This window comes from Buteo buteo, chromosome Z (assembly GCF_964188355.1).
Source record: "Buteo buteo chromosome Z, bButBut1.hap1.1, whole genome shotgun sequence".
Classification (NCBI taxonomy): Eukaryota; Metazoa; Chordata; class Aves; order Accipitriformes; family Accipitridae; genus Buteo; species Buteo buteo.
Window position 1 is genome coordinate 89,476,914 of NC_134204.1, and position 19,810 is coordinate 89,496,723.

At 56.5% G+C, this 19,810-nt stretch overlaps 2 protein-coding genes across 2 annotated transcripts; both read left to right on the top strand.

The window, feature by feature from the left end:
• Positions 1-111: 111 nt before the first annotated feature.
• On the top strand, positions 112-7,580 carry PPP5C (protein phosphatase 5 catalytic subunit). The gene is made up of 13 exons (XM_075020575.1): positions 112-297; positions 975-1,216; positions 2,191-2,338; positions 3,389-3,510; positions 3,620-3,685; positions 3,775-3,873; positions 4,021-4,126; positions 4,580-4,722; positions 5,241-5,328; positions 5,454-5,494; positions 5,605-5,783; positions 6,268-6,349; positions 7,109-7,580. The coding sequence occupies exons 1-13, from the start codon at positions 180-182 to the stop codon at positions 7,169-7,171; spliced, it is 1,497 nt and encodes a 498-aa protein (XP_074876676.1). The 5' UTR covers positions 112-179; the 3' UTR covers positions 7,172-7,580.
• A 475-nt stretch (positions 7,581-8,055) lies between these two features.
• Positions 8,056-16,951, top strand: CALM3 (calmodulin 3). Its single transcript, XM_075019660.1, has 6 exons — positions 8,056-8,155; positions 8,614-8,644; positions 9,136-9,279; positions 9,355-9,461; positions 9,535-9,670; positions 10,226-16,951. The coding sequence occupies exons 1-6, from the start codon at positions 8,153-8,155 to the stop codon at positions 10,252-10,254; spliced, it is 450 nt and encodes a 149-aa protein (XP_074875761.1). The 5' UTR covers positions 8,056-8,152; the 3' UTR covers positions 10,255-16,951.
• The last annotated feature ends 2,859 nt before the right edge of the window (positions 16,952-19,810 follow it).

Here is a 19,810-nt window from a genome sequence, read left to right on the forward strand (position 1 = left end):
TGGTACACCTTCGCCCCTCTCTATGGTCCCGCCCGGCCCCGCCCCCCCACCCGCGCGGCACGCGCCCGTTTACGACACTGCCCCCTCCCGTCCCGCCGGCTTTGCGACAGCGGCGGCGGTACTTGGCGGCGCGGCGGCCCGCGCTCCCGGCGGTTGCTAGGGCGCTTTACGGCCCGGCGATGGCGGAGGGAGAGCGGGCGGAGAGCGGCGGAGGCCCCGGCCCCGGGCGACCCCCGAGCCCGGCCGAGCTGGAGCGGGCCGAGGCCCTCAAGACCCGCGCGAACGAGTTCTTCAAAGGTACCGGCGGCGGCGGAGGCGGGGGGGCTGCCACATAAGGAGTCGTGGGGGGCGATGGGGGCTGCCACATAAGGAGTCGTGGGGGGCGATGGGGGCTGCCAGATAGGGAGCCATTGGGGGGGGGCAATGAGAAGCGGGGGCTGCCAGATGGGGAGCAGGGGGAGGAGGGCGGCAATGAGGGGCAGGGGCTGCCAGATAGGGAGCCATGGGGGGTAATGAGGGGCGGGGGCTGCCGGATAGGGGTTTGTGGGGTGCAATGGGTGGCTGCCAGATAGGGGTTTGTGGGGTGCAATGGGTGGCTGCCAGATAGGGAGCTGTGGGGGGCAATTAGAGGCAGGGCCTGCTAAATAGGGAACCGTGGGGGGGGGGGCAATGAAGGGCAGGGACTGCCAGATGGGGAGCTGTGAGGGGGGGCCATAAGGGGCGGGGGGCTGCCAGGTGGGGTTCTACAGGGGGCTGCCAGACCAGCAGCTGTGTCGGAGGTAGTCAGAGGAGCAGGCTGCCGTATAACAAGCATTTGGGGGACAATTAGAGACCCGCTGCCAGACTGGGAGCCGTGTGGGAAGCGAGGGTTGGCCCCAGGGAGGTCAGGGCTTGCCCGCAGGGATGGCCTGGGAAGGGGTGGCCTGGTGGGTGGGGGTCCCGTCCTGTCCCGCTGACGCCCACCGGCGGCCCAGGGAAGGACTACGAGAACGCGGTGAAGTACTACAGCAGTGCCATCGAGCTGAATCCCACCAACGCCATCTACTACGGGAACCGGAGCTTGGCTTACCTGCGCACTGAGTGCTATGGCTACGCCCTTGCTGATGCCACGCGCGCTGTTGAGCTTGACAAGAAGTATGTCAAGGGCTACTACCGCCGCGCTGCCAGCAACATGGCCCTGGGCAAGTTCAAGGCTGCTCTCCGCGACTATGAGACGGTGAGGCCGGGCACCTTGGGGTGACCCTCGGCACCCCTTTGGTGTCAGTGTGTCCCCCTGGAGTTTAGGGCAGGCTTGGGGGACCTCCTTGGTGTCAGCATGTCCCCATGGAGCTCAGGGGGAGGCTTGGGGACCCCCTTGTCACCTCCCTGGTGTTAGTGTGTTCCCCTGGATCTCAGGAGAGGCTTGGGGACCCTCTTGGTGTCAGCATGTGCTCCACACCAATATCAAGAGAGGCTTGGGGACCCCCTCATCACCTCTTTGGTGTCAGCATGTCACCCTGGAGACTGGGACAGGTTTGGGGACCCCTTTGTCCCCTCCCCAATGTCAGCATGTCCCTTAGAGTTGGACAGGTGGACCCTTGGGGATGTCCTTGTGTCCATCCTCCCACTGTCTCCTAGAACTGGGCGAGACCTTTGGGGACCTTCTTGTCCGCTCCCTGGCGTCAGCACATGTTCTTAGAGCCGGGAGGGGCTCTCGGGGACACTCTTGTCACCCCCCACCATCATCAGGTCCCCTAGAGCAGTGGGAATACTTGGGGACCCCATTGTCCCTGTACTGACATGCCCTAGACCTGAGGGATCCTAGGGGTCCCCCCGACCCCCTCAGCATCAGTACGTGCTCTGGAACTGAGGGACCCTTGGGGACACTGTCCGCCCATGGTTGAGAGCTGGGGGGATCTTTGGGACCCACTGTCCCCCACCGTGTTAGCCCATGCCCCAGAGCTGTGAGGACGCTTGGGGACCCCCTTGTTCCCCCCTCCCCCCACACCAACACATGCCCCAGAGCTGTGGGGACATTTGGGGACCCCCTTGTCCCTCCTGGCATCAGCCCAGCCCTCACATCTGAGGGTCCCTCTGCCCCTGTCCCCGCTCAGGGACACCCCAGGGCGGTGGGGTGCTGGAGTCTGGGTGTCCTTTTGGGGCCTGGGGGGGGTGTCCATGTCCCCTGATGTGTGTGTCCCCCACCCCCAGGTGGTGAAGGTGAGGCCCAATGACAAGGACGCCAAGCTGAAGTACCAGGAGTGTCACAAGATCGTCAAGCAGAAGGCCTTCGAGCGGGCGATCGCCAGCGATGAGCACAAGCGCTCTGTCGTCGACTCTCTTGACATCGAGAGCATGAGTGAGCCCCCTGACCCTCCTTGCCCTTGTATCCCCCCTCAAAATCAAGGCACCCCTTTCTCTGCAGGCAGGGCGGAAGGAGGAGGGGTCCGTGAGGGTCCCCAGTAAAGGTTCAGAGTCCCCTCTGGGGTTCCTGTGGGGGGTTTGGAGGTTGCTGTGAGGGTCTTGGGGAGACCTTGAGGGTCTTCAGCAAAGGCTCAACGACCCTTGGGAGGATTCTGGGGGTCTCATGGGGGTCTTGGAGGTCTCCATAAAGATTTTTGGGGTGGGGGTGAGGGCTGAGAGTCTTAGGGGGACCATAAGTGTCCCCAGCAAAGTGTCAGGGTCCCCATGGGGGTCTTGAGGATCTGTGACAGTCCCTAGCAGAGGCTTGGCATCCCCGTGAGGGTCTTGGGGATCCTTCGAGAGCCCCTGGTGGAGGCTCAGGGTCCCTGTGAGGGTCTGTGGGGGTTCCTGTGAGGATCCCTGGTGAAAGCTCAGGGTCGCCTGGGAGGGTCTCAGGAGCCTTGGGGGCCCAGTGGAGGCTCTGAGTCCCAATGACAGCCTTGAGGAGCTGTGGGGGGTCTCCAGGAGGGTCTTAGGGGATCATGGGAGTCCCCATGACAGTCCCAAACAGAGACTTAGGTTACCCAGAAGGGTCCCTGGAAGGGTCTCAGGATCCCCACGAGGGTCTCAGGGCACCCATGAAGATCCCCAGCAGAGGCTTGGGATCACCATGAGGGTCCCTATGAGGATCCTGCCATCCCTGTGATAGTCTCGGGGGCCCTGTGAGGGTCTTGGCATTCCAGTCAGGGTCCCCATGAGGGTCTTGGTGTCCCTGTGAGGGTGTCAGGTCCCCATGAGGGTCTCAGGGTCCCCATGAAGGTGCCCAGCAGAGCTTTGGGGTCCCCATGAGTCTCCCCAGCCAAGGCTCAGCATCCCCAGAAGGCTACTGGAGTTCGTCAGGGGCTGTGAGCTTGCAGAGAAGGACAGCAGGGGCATGATGGCCCTTTGGGGACTTGTCACTGCTGTCCTCTCATGGCATCGGCCATTGGGGGTGTTCGTTTTGCAGCCATCGAGGATGAGTACAGTGGCCCCAAGCTGGATGGTGGCAAGGTGACGTTGGCTTTCATGAAGGAGCTGATGCAGTGGTACAAGGAGCAGAAGAAACTCCACAGAAAATGTGCCTACCAGGTACCCCAGTTCCCTCAAACTCCCCCCAGTCCCCTGCTGGGCCCTGCCCTGTCCCCAAGTGTCACACGTTCTTCTCCTTGTCACCTCTGCTGACCCTTTGTCCCGGCAGATCCTGGTGCAGGTGAAGGAGGTGCTGGCTAAGCTCCCCACATTAGTAGAAACAACGTTGAAGGAGGTGGGTGCCCCTTGCCAGGTGCCGGTGCCGCTGGGTGTGTGTGAAGTCCCCAAGCGGTGACGTGCCACCCTGGCTCATCCCAAACGCAGACGGAGAAGGTGACGGTGTGCGGGGACACCCACGGGCAGTACTATGACCTGCTGAACATCTTCGAGCTCAACGGGCTGCCCTCTGAGTCGAACCCTTACGTATCCCCCAGAAGGGAGTAGGGTTGAGCTGCCTCTGCCCTGGGGTCTCACTGGGATTGATCCCACCCCTGTGGTGGGGACAGGTGTGGGGACGGGTGGCATGAAGGGTCGGGGACCCGGGGAGCTGTTTTCCTGAACCAGCTGCAGATATTCAACGGGGACTTTGTGGACCGTGGGTCCTTCTCAGTCGAGGTCATTCTCACGCTCTTCGGCTTCAAGCTCCTCTACCCTGATCACTTCCACCTGCTCCGAGGTAACACGGCCACCACGGGTGATGAGTCCTTGTCCCTCCATCCTGGGTTGTGGGGCCATGTCCCCTGTCCCCAGCTGTGGGGCCTTGTTCCATGCCCATGTCCCCTGTCCCTAAGCGTGGGACCAGCTCTTGGGGCCACATCATCTGTCCTGGGTCGTGGGGCCAGGTCCCCTCTCCCTAGTTGTGGGGCCACGTCCTGTGTCTCCTGTCCCCTCCTGGGTCGCAGGGCCCTGTCCTGGGTCCTGGCGCCGTGTCCCCAGTTGTGGGGCTGCATTCCCTATCTCTGGTCCCAGGGTTGAGCTGTGGGGCCGTGTCCTGTGTCCTTGGGACTTTGTGCCTTGTCCCCCATCCTGGGTCATGGGGCCTCGTTCCCTGCCCATCTCGGGGTGAGCCATGGGGCTTTGTCCCCTGCCTGGTGTCCCTGGGCCTGGCAATGCCACCGCCTCCCTGTAGGGAACCACGAGACGGACAACATGAACCAGATCTATGGTTTCGAGGGGGAGGTGAAGGCCAAATACACAGCGCAGATGTTCGCCCTCTTCAGCGAGGTCTTTGAGTGGCTGCCGCTGGCCCAGTGCATCAATGGCAAAGTGCTGGTGAGGGGATACTGTGTCTGTCCCCCCTGTCCCCAGCCCAGCCCCCTGGGATGTCACTGCATGGGGCAGGGTTGCCTGTGAGCTCCCTGTTGGTTGGGGGGTCCCTGCCATTCCTGTCCCCATGGAGTTGAGGTGATCCTCATCCCTGGTGGGGTTTGGGTGGTGGGGGTCCCTGCCATCCCTGTCCCCAGGGAGTTGGGGTGATCCCTGTCCTTTGTGGGGTTTGGGTGGGGGGTCTCTGCCATCCCCATGGTGTTGGGGTGATTCCCATCTCTCATGGGGTTTGGGTGGGGGTCCCCAGTGAGCCAGGGTGGTCCCTGTCGCTGGTGGGGCTTGGGCGGCCCCCACCATCCATGTCTCCTGGGGGCTTGGGGGTGCTCCCTGTCACAAGTGGGGGGTCCGTGCTGTCCTCAGGGGCTGGGGGTCCCTTCCCTCCTCACCCCTGGGGTTGATCCTCACCAGGGTTAGGATGGGGAGGGGTCCCTGTTGTCCCCATACCAACGTGGCTTCTGTCCCAGATCATGCATGGGGGTCTCTTCAGTGAGGATGGTGTCACCCTTGATGACATCCGGAAGATCGAGAGGAACCGGCAGCCCCCGGACTCAGGTGGGAGACGGACGCCGAGAGGTGCCCCTTATTCCCTGCTGTGGCATCCCAGCCATCTCCGAGGGACCGAGATGTCCCCCCCGGGGCGGATGGGGGACCCTGACCCTCCTCTGCTTCCTCCACAGGTCCCATGTGTGACCTGCTCTGGTCTGACCCGCAGCCCCAGGTGAGTTGAACCCCAGCAGTGGGTCCGCAACACCTCTCCCTCTGCCCCGCCTCTTTGGGGATGGCCACCACCTTGTCCCTGGGGTCCTGGTGATGCTGGCCTTCCCGCAGAATGGCCGCTCTGTCAGCAAACGTGGGGTCAGCTGCCAGTTTGGGCCCGATGTCACCAAGAGCTTCCTGGAGCGCAACCGCCTCGACTACATCATCCGCAGCCACGAGGTGAAGCCCGAGGGCTATGAGGTGGCCCACGATGGCAAATGCGTCACTGTCTTCTCTGCCCCCAACTACTGGTAAGTGTCACCGGCACCTGGGGACAGGGCGGTGCCACTGCCACTGGCAAGGAGTGGCCCCGTTGTGCCTGCTCCCCAGCTCATGTGCACCCTTGGTGTCCCCTGAGACTCGGCGTGCCCTCAGTCTGGTCCCTGGGTGTCCCCTGTGCCTCAGTGTCCCAAAGCATCTCCTGTTCCCATCACTGGGGTGTCACCATGTCTCAGCATCCCTGTGCGGGACGTTGCTGTCCCCAAGCCTTGGTCCCTCTGCACCATACCTCAGTGTCCGCAAGTGTCCCTGAGCCTCAGTGCCCCTGCATGGGGCTCTACCTCGGTGTCCCCAGGGGTCCCCGAGCCTTGGTTGTCCCTGAGCTTTGCTGTCCATGTATGGAGCTATACCTCCATGTTGTTAAGCGTCCCTGTCCCTGGGGGTCCCCAAGCCTCGGTGTCCCCATGGGGGGGGCCATGCTTTCGGGTCCCCAAGCATCCCTGTCCCCCCTGCCAGCGACCAGATGGGCAATAAGGGCTCCTACATCCATCTGCGAGGCAGCGACCTGCGCCCTGACTTCCACCAGTTCACAGCAGTGGTGAGTCTGGGAGGGGACACTCCCCCCCCCTCCTCCCCAAGCCTGGGGACCTCCCTACCCCCTCCCTGGGGACCTGTTGAATCTGGGATCCCCTCAAAAACCTGGAGACCCCCTGAACCCACAATCCCTGAAAGCTGTCCCCTGAGAGAGACCCCTGAAATCCTCCCTAGGGACACCCCCAAATCTGTGCCCTGCAAACTCTCTTTGGTGACATCCTGCCCCCCCCCCCCCCCAAATCTTGGACCCTCCAAAACCCACCCCAGGGACCCCCCTCAACCCTGGGAACCCCAAACTATCCTTGGGGACCCCTAAGACCCACGGTGGAGCCCCCTGGAAACCTCCACATGTTTTGTTTCCTGAACCTCCCAGTGACCCTCCTCAAACCGAAGCCCTACCCCCACCTCCCCTCCCACCTGTGGGACTCCCCAAAACCCTCCCTTAGCCCCCCTCCCCCCCCCAGTAGTTCCCCAGATCCTCCCAAGCCCTTCGTCAGCCCCTTCCCCAACCTGGGGGGATTGGGGGGGCTCAATAGGGGCTAGTGGGGAGCTCAGGGGTTTTGGGAGGGTTCATAGGGGCTACATGGGGAGCTGCTGGGGGGGCTCTGGGGGGGTTTATAGCTGCTGTTTGGGGAGTTCAGGGGCTGCCGGGAGGGGTAATAACAGGCGGTAGCACCCATGGGTGCCCTAGGGCTGGGATTTTTTTAGGGAGGGGGTGGAGGGAGCCGATTTGACCCCCTCACCCCCCCCCTCTCTCCTACAGCCTCACCCCAATGTCAAGCCCATGATGTATGCCAACACCCTGCTGCAGCTGGGCATGATGTGACCCCCTACGGGGTGCCCCCCCCGGGTGCCTCCCCCCACCCCAGCACCCCGAGGGGGTTTTTAATATATTGGAAGATTGTATTTATTCCCCCCGCCTTCCAGTTTGCCCAGTTTGAGCAGGAGCTGGGACAGCACCCCAGGGGGGTGGTTGGGTGGGGGCTGGGGGGGGATGTCCATCTGCTGGCATTGCCCCCCCCGGGGGGGGGCTGCCCCTTGTTGCCCCTCCCCCAACAAGCAATAGGAGCATGGAGATGGGGGGGTGTTTGCTCAGGATTTGCCCCCCCCCCCCCCCCCCGCGCCCCGTGGCCCCCCCCAGGACGTGCCCCACTCCCCCCCCCCGCCATCCTCCGCCGGGCGATTTTACCGTCTGTAATTAATGATGTTAAAATAAAGTAATTATTGTAAACTGGGCGGGGACCCAGGCGTCGGGGCGAGGGGGGCAGCAGCCCCCACCTGTTAGAGCGGCCCGTGGCTGTCGGTGGGGGCTGTTTCCATAGCAACCAGCTGCCCGTGGCCGTTGCAGCCGGGGGGGGCCGTTGCGACGCTGCTCTTGCGACGGTGACGCGCTGGCTGGTGCCGTGGCGGCGGGAGTGACCGTTGGCGGGAGGGCGGGGGGGGGGGGGGGGGGGTGTAGGTGCTCGTTGCTATGGCGACCTTGCTACGGCCCCCCACGGCAGAGTGGGCGGGGCTAGGAGCGGGGGGCGGAGCTCTCTGTTTCACGTGATACTGGGCCACGCGCCTTCCCGATCTTTCTCCGTCCGCGGCCGCTTTGGCGCATTGCGGCTCAGCGGCAACCAATCAGGGCGGCGCTCTCAGCCCGCCGCGCCTCCCTAGCCAATGAGGCGGCGGCGCACAGCGAACGAGAGGGGTCCTTCCGCCGGGGGCGGACCCTGACGGGGGCAGGGCCTGCGAAAGGGGCGGGGCCAACGGAGGGATCCGCGGTGCTGTGGGTGGCGGAGCGTGTGTCCGCCAGAGGAGCGCCATGGTCAGGGGGCGGCACTGGGCTTGCCACGGCGACGGGAGGGGCGCTGTGGGGCAGGGGGGGGCCACCGGCGTTGCTGTGGTGACCAAGGGGCTGCTACGGGGCCGGGGGGGGGGGAACCCACCGGCGTTGCTGTGGCGACCAAGGGGCTGCTACGGGGCCGGGGGGGGGGGGAATCCACCGGCGTTGCTGTGGCGACCACGGGGCTGCTATGGGGCGGGGGAGAGAGGCATTGAGGTTGCTTTGGCGACCAAGGGGTTGCTGGGGGACGTGTCACTGGGTTGCTATGTCAACAGGTCACTGGTGGTTTGGCGGAGGCCTGTGGGTGCTGGGGGCATGTTGGGATTTTGGGGGGCTATGTGTGCTATGCGGGTGTTGGGGGGTTGAGGGGGGCTGTGGGTGCCAGTGGGTGTCGGGGGGTATCCCATGGGTACCCCCTCACCCTTGTCTCCCCCCCCTAGGCTGACCAGCTCACTGAGGAGCAGATTGCAGGTGGGGGGAAGACGGGGGGTGACAGCGGGGTGAGGGGACCCCAGAGGGGACCCTGGGTGGGAAAACACTTGGGGGGGCACTGGGGAGTGGGGGAACACTGGGGGGAAGGGGGGTTGGACCATGGGGGGTCACTGGGTTAGGGGGACACACCAGGGTGGAGGGGTGACACTGGTGTGTCAGGGTGACAGCGGGACACCATGGAGGGGACATAGGGGTGCTGGGGTGACAGTGGGACACTCTGGAGGAGATATTGAGGTGTCAGGGTTGACAGTGGGATACCCAGGAGGGAACGTTGGGCTGTCAGGGTGACAGCGGGACACCCAAGAGGGGCCACTGGTGTGTCAGGGGAGTAGCACCAGGGCACGCAGGAGGGGATGCTGGCCATCAGGGTGACCTGGCTGTGCAGCTGGTGCCACCCATGGACCCCCCGGCTGTCCCCGGCTCCTGCTGGTGACAGCATGTGACCCCGTCCCCACGGTGGCGGTTCCCAGAGTTCAAGGAGGCGTTCTCGCTCTTCGACAAGGATGGGGATGGCACCATCACCACCAAGGAGCTGGGCACTGTCATGCGCTCACTGGGCCAGAACCCTACTGAGGCTGAGCTGCAGGACATGATCAATGAGGTGGATGCTGATGGTGAGCCCCGCCTGTCCCTGCGTGTCCGCTTGTTCCTCTGTCCCCCTGCTCACTGTCCCTTTGTCCCACCCCCAGGCAACGGCACCATCGACTTCCCTGAGTTCCTCACCATGATGGCAAGGAAGATGAAGGACACGGATAGTGAGGAGGAGATCCGTGAGGCTTTCCGCGTCTTTGACAAGGTGGGTCAGGGACAGGGATGGGGACAGGGGAATGGGCAAGGCAACAGTGTCATCACTGTGTCCCCAACCCCAGGACGGGAATGGGTACATCAGCGCAGCGGAGCTGCGGCACGTGATGACCAACCTGGGGGAGAAGCTGACGGATGAGGAAGTGGATGAGATGATCCGAGAGGCTGACATCGATGGTGATGGGCAGGTCAACTATGAGGGTGAGTGCCACTGTCACCCCAGGGGTCCCCGCTGTCACTCGGTGTCTCCTCTGTCAGCCACAGGTCCTTGCTGGCACCCAGTGGGACCCTGCTGGCATCCACCCACGGGGCTCCTCATTCCCTAGTGCTGCACTGCGGTTCCCATCACCTTTAGCTTGGGCTACCACTGTGTCCCCTGTCACCCCTGGCAAGAACCCCGTGTTGGGGACAGGGACAGAAATGGGCATGGGGACAACATCCACGTCTCTTATCACCCCTCTTCCCATGAACATGGGATCTCTCTACATTCCCTCATCCCCAAGGGGCCAGACGCATCGTGTCGCCTCTTTCTGGGGACCCCACTGAGTCCCCTGTCCCTGCCAGCTTGGGACCCCACAGTGCCCCATGTCCCTGCTCTGTCCCCCCATCCCCACTGGCTCTGCAGTATTCCCTGTCCCCATTCCTGTCCCCAGTGTGTTCCCTGTCCCTGTCAAGTCCCCCTCCATGTTCTGTCCCCATTCTTTCTTCATCCCCATCATGTCCCTGTCCCCACTGACCCTTTCTCTCTCCTGGCAGAGTTCGTGCAGATGATGACGGCGAAGTGAGGGGGCATGAGGCCACTGAGAACCCCCCTGCTGCCACTGCCTGTCCCTGCCACCAAGAGGTCCCCAGGTTCCCCCTGCACCCCAAACCCCGCATTCGGGGGCACCCATGGGGGTGCTAGAAGGGGGAATCCCACCAGGACAAAGGGACCCCAAACCTTCTATAGGGGCTTTGGGGGAGGGTGTGGGGGGACCCTATTTCCTCATAGAGGGTTTGGAGGGATCCAGGGCAGATTCAGGGTCCCCCTCCACAGCAGGACCACGTTTGCCCCAGGAGAGTGTTTTGGGGCATTTCAGTGGGATTTAGGGTCTCAGGAGGGTTGGGGATCCCTGGGTGTGGGGAACTGGGACCAGGCCCTGGTTTGGGGGCATTTGGGGCCCTTTTTTTTGGGGGGGGGGGGCACACCAAGCTCCGTTTTTGGGCATTTGGGGAGAATTTTGGGCCTTGGTGGGAGTGGGACCAGGCTCTGGTTTTGGTGCATTTTGGGGGAGAATTCGGGGGGCTACAGGCCCCCCGCTCCCCTGTCTGGGTGCTGTTGTGGGCAGCCAAAGCTGTGAAATAAACCGCTGGTTTTACAGTTCCTGCAGCCTTAACGAGGGGCTGGAACAAGGGCCCCTAATGAAGGTCCTGATGCTGGTGGCACCCCCCACACAGGGGGTGAGGGTGGGTTTGGGGGTGCTGGGGTGGTGCGATGGTGCATGGTTGTGCGGGTTTGGGGGTGTTCATTCATGTCGGGGTGTAGTTGGGTGCAGTTGGGGTGTACGGGTGTAGCTGGGGTGTAGTTGGGACACAGAGGTGTGTTTGAGGTGCGGTTGGATGTACTCAGAGTGCAGTTGGGGTGTATGGGTCTAGTTGGGGCACAGGGTTGTGTTTGGGGTACAGTCGGGTGTACTTGGGGTACAGTTAGGGTGTGTGGGTGTAGTTGGACACAGGACTGCGGTTGGGGTGCAGTTGGGGTGTATGGGTGTCATTTGGGTGTACTTTGGACTGTAGTAGGGCTATAGGTGCGCAGCTGGGATTTATGGAAGCAGGTGGGATGTAGTTGGGGTGCAGCAGTGTAGCTGGAGTGCAGTTGGGGTGTAGCTGAGGTGCACTGGTTGTGTCTATCTGATGTTTCGGGATGGGCTGTTGGGGTGCGTGTGAGGTGGTGTTGGTGTCTGTGCGTGGGGTGTTGGGGCATCGGTGTCCTGGGGTCCCCCAGAGCCAATGCTGGAGAGCAGAGCTCCTGGGCGGTAGGGGACGCAGCCCCACCCATGGGTGCTTCTCTGCTGATTCCACCCAAACACCAGGGTTCTCTACAAATCCACTGCCCCAGCACCTGGATCCTCTTCTGGTCCTTCAGGGTCCCTCCTGGTATCTGGAGGGATCTGTAGAGGATCAGGATGTTCAGGGGTGGGTCTGTAGAGGACTCAGGTGTCTGAGGGCATCTGGTCCTTTGGAACCTTAACCCCCTGCCAAAAGAACCTCATCACAATCAAAACCATCATTTAATTCAGTGGAGGAAGTTCCCCACTGCTGCGGTGTGGCTGAGCGCAGTCGCGCTTCTGCTTGCCTGGAGCCAAATATGGCTGTGGTGTTGGGTGAAACGGAAACGGGCTGCACTTTGGAGAGAAAAGTGGTGAAATCAGGCTGGCTGTGTTGATGCGCATTCTGGGATCTGCTCCCTTCCCGATTAGGATGTGATATTACCTGTCCTGTGCAGGAAAACACTGATCAGCCTGGGATGAGTCCTGGGACAAAGGAGGGAATGATCGTCTTAGTTGCTTTGGTGGCTTTCTCTGCCCTTCAACCACCCAAGGTTCAACCCTTTCCCAAGGTTCAACAACTGAGGGTTCAGCCACTGAAGGTTACGCCATTGAAAGTTCAAAGCTCTCCAAAGGTTCAAGCACTGAAGGTTCAACCCTGTCCCAAGGTTCAACCACTGAAGGTTCAGCCACTGAAGATTCAACCATCTTCCAAGGTGTAACCACTGAAGGTTCAACCCTCTCCCAGAGTTTGATCACTCAAGGTTCAACCCTCTCCCAGCGTTCAACCACTGAAGGTCCAACCACTGAAGATTCAACCATTGAAGGTTAACCCTCTCTGAACGTTCGACCACTGAAGGTTCAACGCTCTCGCAATGTTCAGCCCCTGAAGGCTCAACCCCTGAAGCTTCAACCCTCTTCCAAGGTTCAACCTCTGAAGCTTCAACCCTTTCCCAAGGTTCAGCCACTGAAGGGTCAACCACTCGAGGTTCAACCCTCTCCCAAGGTTCAACTGCTGATGATTCAATCACTGAAGGTTCAACCACTGGAGGTTGAACCCTATTCCAGCATTCAACCAGTGAAGATTCGACCACTGAAGGTTCAACTGTCTCCACAGTTTCAACCATCAGTTGAAGACTCCATCACTGAAGATTCAACTATTGAAGGTTCAACCCTCTCTGAATGTTCAACCACTGAAGGTTCAGCCCTCTCTGGAGTTTCAACCACTGAAGGCTCAACCACTGAAGATTCAACCCGCTCCCAAATTTTAACCACTGAAGGTTCAACCACTGAAGAAGGTTCAACCCTCTCCCAGGGTTCATCCCTCTCACAGGGTTCAACCACCGAAGGTTCAACCCTCTCCCAAGTTACATCGACCGAAGGTTCAGCCCTCTCCCAAGTTACGTTGACTGAAGCTTCAACCCTCTCCCACGTTACATCAACTGAAGCTTCAACCATCTCCCAGTGTTCACCCATGGAAAGTTGAACCACTGAAGATTCAATACTCTCGCAAGGTTCAACCCCTGAAGGTTCAACTTCTCAAGGTGCTACCCTCTCCCAAGTTTCAACCAGTGAAGGTTCAACCATCTCCCAGCGTTCGACCACTGAAGACTCAACCATTGAAGGTTCAACCCTCTCTGAATGTTCGACCACTGAAGGTTCAGCGCTCTCGCAGTGTTTAGCCCCTGAAGGTTCAACCCCTGAAGCTTCATCCCTCTCCCAAGGTTCAACCCCTGAAGCTTCAACCCTCTCCCAAGGTTCAACCACTGAAGGTTCAGCCACTGAAGGTTCAACCATCTTCCAGGGTGTAACCACTGAAGGTTCAACCCTCTCTGAACATTCAACCACTCAAGGTTCAACCCTCTCCCAGCGTTCAACCACTGAAGGTTCAACCACTGCAGATTCAACCCTCTCCCAGTGTTTGACCACTGAAGGTCCAACCACTGAAGATTCAACCGCTGAAGGCTCAACCACTGAAGATTCAACCTGCTCCCAAGGCTCAACCACTGAAGATTCAATCACTGAAGGTTCAACCACTGAAGGTTGAACCCTCTTCCAGCATTCAACCACTGAAGGTTCAACCACTGACGGTTCAACTCTCTATAGAGTTTCAACCACTGAAGACTCAATTGCTGAAGATTCAACCACTGAATGTTCAACCTTCTCTGAATGTTCAACCACTGAAGGTTCAGCCCTCTCCAGAGTTTCAACCACTGAAGGTTCAACACTCTCGCAATGTTCGACCACTGAAGGTTCAAGCACTGAAGGTTCAACCCTCTCCCAGGGTTCATCCCTCTCACAGAGTTTAACCACTGAAGGTTCAACCCTCTCCCAAGTTACATTGACTGAAGCTTCAACCCTCTCCCAAGGTTCACCCACGGAAGGTTGAACCACTGAAGGTTCAGCCCTCTCGCCACGTTCAGCCGCTGAAAGGTCAACTTCTCAAGGTTCAACCAGTGAAGGTTCAACCAGTGAAGGTTCAACCCTCTCCCAAGTTTCAACCAGTGAAGATTCAACCCTCTCCCAAGGTTCAAGCACTGAAGGTTCAGCCCTTTTCAAGGCTCAACCACTGAAGGTTCAACCGCTGAAGCTTTAACCCTCTCCCAAGATTCAGCCACTGAAGGTTCAGCCACTGAAGGTTCAACCCTCTCCCAAGGTTCAACCACTGAAGGTTCAACCCTCTCCCAAGGTTGAAGCACTGAAGCTTCAGTCCTCTCCCAACGTTCGACCACTGAAGCTTCAACCCTCTCCCAAGCTTCAGCCACTGAAGGCTCAACCCTCTCCCAGGGTTCAATCACTGAAGATTCAACCCCTGAAGGTTCAACCCCTGAAGGTTCAACCACTCAAGGTTCAATGCTTTTCCAAGTTTCAACCACTGAAGGTTCAACCCTCTCCCAATTTTCAACCACTGAAGGTTCAACTGCTGAAGCTTTAACCCTCTCTGTTGCCTATTTCTGGCGTGGCGACCTGGTTCAGGAACGGTGAGCTCCGTCCATCAGCTTGCAGACACCAGTGTGGTGGACAGCAAATGGCGTTTATTGGTGATCGACACAGCATTATATAGCTTGGGTTTACAACGTCACTTCCATCTGCTTACGTCATAGACTAAATGCTATTGGCTATCCAGAGAGGGGCCCTATATTTCTGTACAGCGCGACATCTTCCGACCGCCAAGCCCTATCTATCCACATTTCCCCCCTCCTTATGCTTAACTATATAGGCTAATATAAACCATAAAAATCTTAATACTTAACGTTAAGACTTAACTTCGATACTTAGCCCTGAGACTTATCTATAAGATATAAGACTTAACCTTAATTAACCTTAACTCTAATTAAAAAAAATGTATATATCAAAACCTTATGGTAACAAACATAAGGCACATTAGACAGATATATTTCTAAATTAGTTAAAATGTAACAATCTTAAAAAATATGTGTCATAAAAATAAAAAGATAAGGCACAACAAACGGGTGGAAGTTAAGGGGTAACTGGTAATAATGGGGTGTAACTTGGGGTAACTGAGGGACAATTGGGGGTAACACTGAGTGGGTATATTCTTATAACAGTTGCTGGCGTTCTACCAACATAATGGTAACCTTCTCTAGCCGGCTCTTGACAAATGACACGATCTTATTCAGTATACAGGGTCCAAAGATCAGTGCTATCATGATCATTGCGATCGGCCCTATCAAGGTAGATATCAGGGTTGTTAACCATGATGAATGGTTAAACCATGATGCAAACCAACTTTGTTGTGCCTCTCGTTCCTTTTTCCATTTTTCTAATCCTTCTCGCAGTTTGGCCATAGTGTGTCTCACTATTCCGGTGTGGTCCGCATATATACAACACTCTTCTCTTAGTGCAGCGCACACCCGCCCCTGTTGTAAGAACATCAGGTCTAATCCTCTTCGATTTTGTAACACTACTTCAGATAGTGATCTAATTGATTGTTCCAATGCACTTATTGATTGTTCAATTCTAGCCAGGTCCTCATCTACTGCCACCCTCAAGGCGCTAAATTCTTTACTCTGTTGCGCCAAGGATGCTATTCCTGTACCTAATCCCGCACCTCCTATGATCATTAGAGTAGCTACCGTTAGCGCTGTAAAGGGTTCTTGTTTTGACAGATGATGTTATGGGGTAATGTGTGAGTCATAGGCAAATTCTTTGGAATGGTAAAATATTTTAGGGAGTATAGACACTTGGACACAATATTCTGAGGATGCATTAAATTTTTTTAACGACAAACAAGCTGTAACTCCAATAGTAGAACAAACCCACTTGGCATTTTTGGTTGGTATTAACCACTCGGCAGAGGTTTTATATTGTGTCTTATTAACACACAGTTGTTCTCTGTGCTTTGGGACTTTGCCTACACACGCGCCCCTTCCCACCACCTGTGACAATGTAATGCCTTGTTTTTCTGTGTCCCATATACACTGGGCCGGATTTGTACCATTTGCATGCATAGGCAGGTCACTCACTCCTATGGCCTCGTAAAAGGGTGGTCTTCTTCCGTAACATAACCAGCAATGCTCTGTAAGATTCGGATTTGTTTTGTTCAATACTTGGTAGCTAGCTTGCATCATTTTCCAGAGAGGATTTCCATAAGGGATTCGGGTGCTATTGGGAGCTGCATTTTCGGTATTAACTGTGGTGCTATGTATTAAAGGTTTCGATGTTGGTGGGTTAAGAACCGGGTTAGGCCCGATTGCTTGGGGTGCTTGTGGTATGGTCCTAAGGATTTGTATCACTACTCCTGGATCTTTGAAAGCGTTGTGAATAAATACTGACCACCTTTTTCCCACAATCCAACCCGTATTAGCCGGGTTTTGGATTTCCAAAATCAAATGGGAACAAGTACCTCTTTCAGCCAGTAATCCATCGCGCGCAAATTTTGGATGGTTACACCTATTTGGTCCCCATCTTACCCGCAAAAATTTGTCCTCTCTTTCTGGTTTCCATCTATCACTTGTTACAATGGTCTCGCATCCCCAATATCCACAAAACCAATATCCTGGATAGTTATAATAACTCTTTCCTGGATTTGAACTGGGACACCAATATGTTCCCCATATTGACTTAGGTCCTCCAATTCTGGAGAATAAATCGAAATTTGTTATCGTAAAAGTTGGAGCGCCTACTGTCACGTTTTCTCTTATCACTCGATCACTAGTAAGGTCTTGTAGGATCCACCTGAATGGCCGATGGGGATTGTAATCTGATTCTGCCTTTCCTGTAGTGACAAGCTCTGAAATCAGGATCACACAAAGGCATCGCAGCCTCCCCCTGCTGGGGTTATTTTGCTGTCGTCCGGGCTCTGCCGGTGCGGAACTCCCAGGTTTGGACAGGACGCTTGCCAACTTGTCATTTTTTCTTGCCACCGGGGTGTACGAGTTACGGGGGTGTCTGATGATCCGGTCCTGTGGACAAAAACTCACAGTTTTCATTAGTTTTATTCTGGAGGTCCGGTTTAATGGACTTAAGCGGACACCACCTAACTTTTCCATCTTTTTTGACGGCACCATACCCTCGCCCTGTAAGGACTAGCCTCCACCCTTGTTCCCATTCTCCCAGCTCATTTCTAATTATAACCAACGGCCCGTTCTTCTAGCGCTCGAGTGGCCCAATGTTTTTGGGTAGGGCTATTCACCTCTTCCCTTCTGGGGAATTGATTCAATGCTAGCAGAGCAGTCGCTAGTAAGCGTGCTTGGTCTCCCGGGGGAATGGCGTTGACAAAACCTTCTGTTTTTGCTAATACCTCCAATTTAGATTTCAGAGTTTGATTCGCTCGTTCTACTGTGGCTTGTCCCGTACTATTATACGGGATGCCATGTATTAGGGTGATACCCCATTTCAAAGCAAATGCCTGGACTGATTTAGAGACAAAGTTCGGACCGTTGTCTGTTTTGATCTGATTAGGGACACCAAGCCACGCTATGGCTGTTAGCCAATGTTGAATCGTTGCTTTGGAGTCAGTCCTAAGGTGTTGAGTGGCCATGATCACTCCACTATATGTATCTACGGTTACCGCTAGCCATGCTCGAGGTTTCAGCAACTGGCAGAGTGTAAAATCCGTCTGCCACACCTCAGAGGCCTTAAGACCTCTGGGGTTGACTCCACTGGACCACAGTGGTGTTTTCTGACAGTGGGGACATGTGGCTACTATGTGTTTCACATCAGTGACTGAGATCCCACATTTCTTTGCTAACGCTTTAGCTCCAATGTGGAGAGACTCGTGTAACTGACGGGTGTCTCTTAGTGTCCACAATCCTTTTGCAGCAGCATCTGCTTTGTCGTTACCGATTTGGAAAAACCCTTTAATTGGGCTGTGGCTGTTGACATGGATGACAGATATAGTGCCCTTTCACGAAAAAAGTGCTTCTTCCAGCATTAAGGCTGTTGTAGATGCTGCCATGCCAGGCCCTGACATGGCCAAGCAGAGTTTGGCTACGAACATCGAATCAGTTACTATGTTGAGATGTTCTGTTGGGAACAGTCCGCACGCTAGTACTACGGTTGTCGCTTCTAGCTGCTGGACTGAAAGAGCACAATCAGTCATTTTAATGCAGTGCCATTCTCCTCCCGATTGCCATACTGCTGCCGCGGTTGAGGTTGCTGAGGATGCGTCTGTGAAGACTGTTGGTCCTGGTTGGGGCTGGTCCATAATTTTCCGTGGGAGGTCGATGTTAACAATTGCCAGCATTTGAGTCCAGGGGGGCTTTGTGGTGTACCGGACTTCTCCACCAAATCCGATGAGAGCTATGGCTAGATATTCTGACATTGCTACTGATTGCTTTGGGAGCTGTTTGCGGAAGGGTAGGTATATCCTGGCAGGTTCGATACTTAGGTGTCTTAGGGCAAGTTTTCTGCCTTTCATGATGAGATTACTGAGGCACTCGACTCCCGGAGAAAATGCACGTGACGGTTTTCCTAGGACTATCCATTGTACTGGTTGGGCTTTTTCAGGGGGGCCCTGGGCTAGTGCTCCTATTCCCCCCCCTTCCGTGAAGTGCACATACAGATCAAGTGGTATATTCGGGTTCCACCTGGCGAGTGTGCTTGATGACACTTGTTGCTCGATAAAGTCGAGAGAGTTCATTGCTTCTGTCGTCAGAGTTTTTTGTTCCCATGGGTGTTTTCCTTTCAAAAGATCATGCAGGGGGGCCATGATTTCGGGAGGGATTAGGACAATATTGCGGAGCCATTGCAAGGACCCCACTAACTGTTGCATATCATGGAGTGTCTTAAAGTTCCGGTGGATTTTTACTTGGGGGGAGGTTACGTAAAGACTTGTGATCCCCACTCCCAAAAAACTTACACATGGTCCTCTTTTAATTTTTGCGCTCGCGATTTTGAACCCGTTTGCTTTTAGAGTTTCTGAAACCGTTGACACCAGCTGGTCCACCTGACTTCCTGTCGGTGCAGCTATCAAAATGTCATCCATATATTGAATGATAGTCGCAGTCGGGTTACTACACCGGACCGGTGCCAACGCTCGATCCACCGTGATCTGGCAGATAGTAGGTGAGTTGATCATTCCTTGGGGCAGCACTTTCCACTGGAAGCGTAGGTTGGGGCATTGGCTGTTTGGAAACACGACAGAAAAAGCAAAGCGCTCCTTGTCCTCCTCATGCAGGGGTATCGAAAAGAAACAGTCCTTAATATCAAGGACAGCACAAGGTTGTCCTTCCGGTATCATAGAGTTCATAGGCAACAGCGTTTGGACAGGGCCCATTGGTTGGATTGTCTTGTTTACTTCACGCAGGTCATGGAGGAGACGAAACCCTTCGCCAGTTCGTTTAGGTATTACAAAAACTGAGGTGTTCCACGGGCTAGTGGAAGGCTCTATGTGACCTCGCTGTAGTTCGCGGTCAACTAGCTCAAGGAGAGCATCCATTCGAGGCTTCGACAGGGGCCACTGCTCAACCCACACTGGGTCAGATGATTTCCACGTCAGTCTAATTGGTGGAAGTGGGTGTGCGGCAGTGGCCCTTATGGTAAATTTGTCACCCTGGCTTTTAAGAGGGCTAAAGCGTCCCTTCCCAATAGGCGTGGGACTCCTGACATGACATATGGAAAAAGGGTGATGGTTTTCTCTGGTCCCTTTTCAGTGTGGAGCGTGATTGCTACCAATTGAGCACTCCTCCGAGCTCGGGTTAATCCCCCGACTCCACCCACCATGGGGGCGTCTTCCAATTTCCAGCGTGGGGGCCAGTTCGTTTCAGGAATAACTGTAACATCTGCTCCGGTATCGATCAAAAAGGGGATACTAATGGTGGTGTCATTTGAGGTATTATAGAGGGAACAG

Coding starts and splice junctions, on each gene's coding strand:
- CALM3 (XM_075019660.1), top strand. Junction 8,645..9,135: donor CACTGAGGAGCAGATTGCAG/GTGGGGGGAAGA, acceptor GGCGGTTCCCAG/AGTTCAAGGAGGCGTTCTCG. Junction 9,671..10,225: donor TGGGCAGGTCAACTATGAGG/GTGAGTGCCACT, acceptor CTCTCCTGGCAG/AGTTCGTGCAGATGATGACG.
- PPP5C (XM_075020575.1), top strand. CDS start 180: ATGGCGGAGGGAGAGCGGGCGGAGAGCGGCGGAGGCCCCGGCCCCGGG. Junction 2,339..3,388: donor TCTTGACATCGAGAGCATGA/GTGAGCCCCCTG, acceptor TTCGTTTTGCAG/CCATCGAGGATGAGTACAGT. Junction 4,723..5,240: donor GCATCAATGGCAAAGTGCTG/GTGAGGGGATAC, acceptor CTTCTGTCCCAG/ATCATGCATGGGGGTCTCTT.